Consider the following 5,604-nt stretch of genomic DNA (forward strand, 5'->3'; position numbering starts at 1 on the left):
AAAATAACCAATAAGATAAAAAAATAAAATAAATTTATTTTTAGATTAGCATCTTACATTTTTCTTAGCATCCTCCTACTGTAAACAAGTAAAATGGATTTTATTTCATCCCTAGTTATTTTATGCAAATAAATAAATATAATAACAGTTATTAAATATAATATAAAAATAAAATTTGAAAAACAATAAGTTTTTAAATGTTAATAATAGCTGTAGTATCTCTATCAAAACATTCAAAATCGCAACCCTTGACTGATTTTGGAACAACGACTCTTTTTAAGTTTTTGCACTTATGAAAGGTGCCTTCGGATATAGAATCTAAGCTTGATGGGATATTAATAACACTTAAATTTTTGCATTTAACAAAGCAACCAGCTCCCAAATGATACAGACCGACTGCCAATGACACTTTCATTAATTTCTCACAGCCAGCAAAACATGTTTGTCCAATATTAATAACACTACTTGGTACATCAATTTCAGTTAGACTTTTGCACATATTAAAGCAGTCGTCTTTGATATCTGAAACTCCATTTGGAATTTCTATATTTACAAGACTTACACAATTGTTAAAACACGCTGTTGAAAGTGTTTTAATTTTATTTGAAAGTTCCACTTTTGTCAAATTGTTGCATTCTAAGAAACAGCTTTTCTTAATTGAAGTGACTGAATTTGGAATTTTAATGCTAGAAAGACTTAAACATTGTTTAAAGCACTCCCTGCCAATAGATAAGACATTTTCTGAAATAAAAACAGTGTTCAAAGAGGTACAATCAGCAAAACATTCATTACCAATATACTTGACTCCCTTTGGTAATGTAATGCCAGTCATTTTTATACATTCATGGAAGCAAAGTTCTGGCAGAATCGACACATTTTCTGGCAATTTAACACGTGTCAAATTAATACAACTGCCAAAACAATCAACACCAATATAAGTCACAGTATCTGGAATTTCTATTTCTTTCAAGTTGTTGCATTTCTCAAAGCACAGTGGTCCTAAGTATTGAAGACCTTTGGGGAGCTTGATTTGCTCCAATTTACAGCAATCTTGGAAACACATTCCTTCAATCATTTTGACTCTATTTGTGAACACAATCTGACTTAAATTGTCACATCCTCTAAACCCATAATAGCCAAGTGAAGTCATCCCTTGTGTTACTTGAAAAGTCTTGATGTCTTTATTACTACCAAAACAATCATCTCCAAGAGAAACGACTTCTTGTGGGACTTCATTTCCATATTTCTCTTGATCGTCTTTGGTGTAAGTGATATATTTATAATGAATTGTCGGATTATCATTGTTTTTAAAAGTGCTGTAAGTCACTCCAAACCAGACGTTCACGGCTTTAAAAACGATTTTTGGTGTTGTCGGTTCTTCTTTGTTTTCTTCTTGTTGTTTTTCTTTATTATCTTCATCATCTGAGTCGTTGTAGTTGTGACAACATTCATCTGAGTCTCCACAATTATTGTTTTCTGTTGCTTCTTTGTGAACAATTTCATTACCAAAAGTCTCATCATCTTTTTCATAGACATTAAGAATTTCTATATTGGGAAAGTACCTCTTTGTTGTTAAAGTCAAAGGTATTGGATTGTATTTAAATTTCTCCATCATACTTTTAAACTTCTTACAAACAGATTCTAAATTAACAAAATCTTGAATAGATTCAAAGAATTTGGCTACAATTAAATAATTAAAGTCATTTAAATGATTAGACATGTATGAATTGATTTATTAAATAGAGATTGGCATTAAATAACTATAAAATGTGTAGTTTTTTAATTGTTTTGAAACTTATTGATTTATTTAAACTTTTAAAGATTATTTGTGTAGTATATAATTCTATTGTTTTAAATGGTTTAATTTAGATATAAAGATCTCATAAAAATTGTGTAACAACATAATCTTTAACATTCTTTTGTAGAAATACTTGAACAACAACATAAAATAAACTTCAAAATAAATTTTAAACTTCAACTTTGAATTATGACAAAATATAAAGGTGTGTTTTTTAATTGATTTGATAAATTTGAAAAATAACACAAATTATTCAATATTTAGTAATTATGAGGTACCAGAAACTTATTAAGTTTTTTTTGAAATGAAATATATTGGAAAACGTTTTTATATAAACCATTATCAAAACAAAAAAAACAAATAAAAAAACAAAAAGTATATATGAATTATTACATCAATCAAACATAAAATATCTCAAAACTCATTAAATACTCCATCTGTAATAAATTCCAATTGTATTTAAAAATGTTTAACAATTGTTAAATCATATTAATTAATTATTTTGATATATATATTAAAACATATTCATTGTATTGTTATATTATGTATATATAAATACTACAAATAGCAAGTTACAAATTTATAGTTAATTTTTTAGTTATAAATACATACTATTAATTCAATGTGTGTAATATATTTAATATTGGGATTACAAATCCCAAAAAACCAACCGACAAAATTTAATTTATAGTATATTATAGTTTTTTGTTTTTTGTCTTATGTCTTTTTTTTCAAAATTTTTATTGAAAAAACTATTAAATGGGTTTCAAAAACCATTTTTATAGTTTGCCGGTCGGTTTTTCTCTGTAGTCTGTAATAAGTTTGATTAAAAAGTACGAATATACACAATCAAACCTTTATTACCGCTGTACAGAGAACTTTAATTTTTAGTTTTTAGTCTCAAAAAATGCCCGTTCTTCAGAGGTACCGCTTTATAATGGTTTTTCTGTATATATTTAAAAAAATTAAAAATACAATTGATACTATTATTAATAACAATGCAATCATAAAGTAAATTAAATTATTTAATTTGTTTAATTCGCTTTAAGTTTGAAAAACTATTTCAAATTACATCAAATTATATTAATTTCATGTTTTATAAATAAAGTCCACATAAATACTATATAAAGTCAAGACTCATAAATGCAAAACACGAATAATAACTCAAAAAGACCATGAAGACTACCCGTCTTGAGATGGTATATCAAGTTAATGTTGTGTTGTATATCGAAAAAGAAACTACTTTGAGAAATTATCGTCTTATTAACAAACGAGCACTTGAAGCAATTCGTTGTTTAAAAGTGAACCCACGTTCCATCTATTTAGGTTATAACTTCCTTTTTAATTTCTTTCCACATCTTAACACACTCACTGGGAATATGAACACTATAATTCACTCTTTGACACAAAAGCAGATGAATCAGATCACGTGGTTCGACTGCTCTAATGCTGAGATATCACCAGAAGCTTTTGATGATGCCATTCTGAGTAAAATCATCACTATTGCTATACAAATCGACAGTTTTAGTTATGTTCAAAAACACTGTCCAAATGTGAGAAAAGTAGTTGTGACAGTTTATGACGACGTCACATTTGAAAATATAAAATTTAAATGTTTACAAAAACTTGTAATTAAAAAATCTGTGAATGAAAAATTGTTAATTAAAATTTCTGATTTTGTTGCGACAAACCCCGACGTGGCTATTGGACTTTTTAATATAGAAAGGGACGAAGTGGACATCGACACAAATTCCAATGATAAATATCACAGAATATGCATTAAAGAACCCGTCGAAGACAAACAAAAAATAACATTCACTTCTAACATACAAAAATTTGAAGAAGAACAATTTCCATATTTTAAAATGCCAACTACAAACGTTAAAAGTTTTGATGAAAAGTATCTTAATTCACATGACATTAAAAAACATTCATATCTTTGTCCACATAACGTATATACGTTGTATACACTCAATATCACGTTTGATCGAAATTCAGTCAAAAACATTGACTTGACAAATTTATTTGGGTTGTTACAGTTTTCGGTCTTTTTTAAAAAGACTGTGGAAACGACTATTACAATGCCAAATCCAAGAAACGAGATTTGTAAACTTTATAAACTCGAAGTTGTCACGCCATCACCAAATAAAATATCATTTGTTGGGACGGATAGATGCACGCAATTACAAACAGTGAACATCAACTGCGCATTTTATAATATTGCACTTGATTTAAAGAATCGAGTACAGTTATTGTTGATTAACACAGGAAATGAAATTGCAAAAGTCGATTTTCGAAATGTGTTTGAATGTTATTATTGCGTGTTCCGCGGTCTTTTTGATGTTGAAGAAATCACACTCAGAAACGATATATTCGACTGTTTGTTATTACCAATACAAATGAAAAGTTTGCGTAAAGTCGTATTCCTTCTTTCGTCAAATAAAAAGGAATGTGTCAAGAGAAATGAAAAACAAAAACTTATAAATTGTGTTGGTCACCCTATTGAAATCGTGATGAAATAAAAATAATTGATTGTTAATTATTAAAATTGTTTTTGTTATTGTTATTTTAAATATGTTTTTATGTAAAACACACGTTTTGAACACTTTAATGTTATAAACAACGACCTTGTTTTTATTTTTACCTTTTTAAATGTTATATTCAGTTTTATTTTGTGGTTTTTAATAGCTTATGTCATAATACTATATTTTCAATTGTAATTATATTACAGTAAAACCTCCCAAGAGCAGTATCTCTGAAGAGCGGGTTCTTTCAAGAGCGGGCATTTTTAGCCAATCAAACCTTAAAAACCTTTCGATAGAGAACTTTATTTTTAGTTCTAGTTTAACAAATGCCTGCTCTTGAAAAAACCCGCTCTTCAGAGGTTTTACTGTATTATTATGTTTTTTTTTTCATTATGTGGTTTTTTGTTTCAAAAAGATAATTTAAATTATCGAACTATTAAAATATAATTAATTATAAACTGTTTTCCAAAACTCTGTACCTTTTCCAAAATTTATATAAACCCTTTGTCCTAATTTCCCGTTATTTACTATTTTTTATTTGTTTTATTTTCTATTTTCCTATTTGTTGAACCAACAACGGTACACAGTTTAAAACCCTTAAAAATCAATACAGTTTCAATTAATGAACCAAAAAATCGGGAAATCACCCAAATATTGGGTAAATCTTTCCCGATTTTCCAGGTTTGTTATTTGGTCAGTGGTTTATTTTGTAACTAAACTTGAGTAAAATTCTATATTTCTAACAAACATAAGATAAACGTAATATAACGATAAACTAATGATGTAATGAAGGACATTATTGCATCAAATGATACAACACTTAAATTAATAATAAGTTTTTGTTTATTTCAACAATTAAAAAAGTAATCGATAACATAAAACAAACATTTAAACAATCAAGGTTATTAATCAAAAGAGTCTAAAATAAAATAAACAGTTCAAAAATTAAAAAAAAAACTTTTCAATTGTATAGCCTTAACCAATTTATCTTTTCTCAATGCTTGTTTTACTCATTAGTACTTTTCATTTTTATCCAGAACACAACTTGGTGATTCTGTAAACATGGACATTTAATTATAAAGTTGTGTTTTATCTTTTTGGCAAAAATTGTGTTATGGTAATCATATTTTTGATCCCAAGTTTGTTTTTTATATTTTTCAAGTAAATTTTTGGTGCAAGATTTATTTGTCAAGTAAATTTAAATAAACTCAAGTTCGTTATTTTGTTTTTTCGAGTAAATATATATAACAAAAAAATGAGGGTTAAGCAAAGAAAAAATAA

At 27.0% G+C, this 5,604-nt stretch overlaps 3 protein-coding genes across 3 annotated transcripts; 2 read left to right on the forward strand and 1 right to left on the reverse strand.

The window, feature by feature from the left end:
* Positions 1-45: 45 nt before the first annotated feature.
* Positions 46-84, forward strand: EIN_199800 (Hypothetical protein; the record flags this gene model as incomplete). Its single annotated transcript, XM_004256564.1, has 1 exon — positions 46-84. A coding segment is annotated over one exon (39 nt), but the record flags the coding sequence as incomplete, so codon positions are not given.
* A 109-nt stretch (positions 85-193) lies between these two features.
* EIN_199810 (hypothetical protein) lies at positions 194-1,720 on the reverse strand (the record flags this gene model as incomplete). Its single annotated transcript, XM_004256565.1, has 1 exon — positions 194-1,720. One exon carries the CDS (start codon positions 1,718-1,720, stop codon positions 194-196), a length of 1,527 nt encoding a protein of 508 aa, XP_004256613.1.
* A 1,253-nt stretch (positions 1,721-2,973) lies between these two features.
* EIN_199820 (hypothetical protein) lies at positions 2,974-4,320 on the forward strand (the record flags this gene model as incomplete). The annotated part of the gene is made up of 1 exon (XM_004256566.1): positions 2,974-4,320. The coding sequence occupies one exon, from the start codon at positions 2,974-2,976 to the stop codon at positions 4,318-4,320; it is 1,347 nt and encodes a 448-aa protein (XP_004256614.1).
* Between the last annotated feature and the right edge of the window lie 1,284 nt (positions 4,321-5,604).

Source organism: Entamoeba invadens, assembly GCF_000330505.1.
Source record: "Entamoeba invadens IP1 unplaced genomic scaffold scaff_1105074724671, whole genome shotgun sequence".
Taxonomy (NCBI): Eukaryota; Evosea; order Mastigamoebida; family Endamoebidae; genus Entamoeba; species Entamoeba invadens.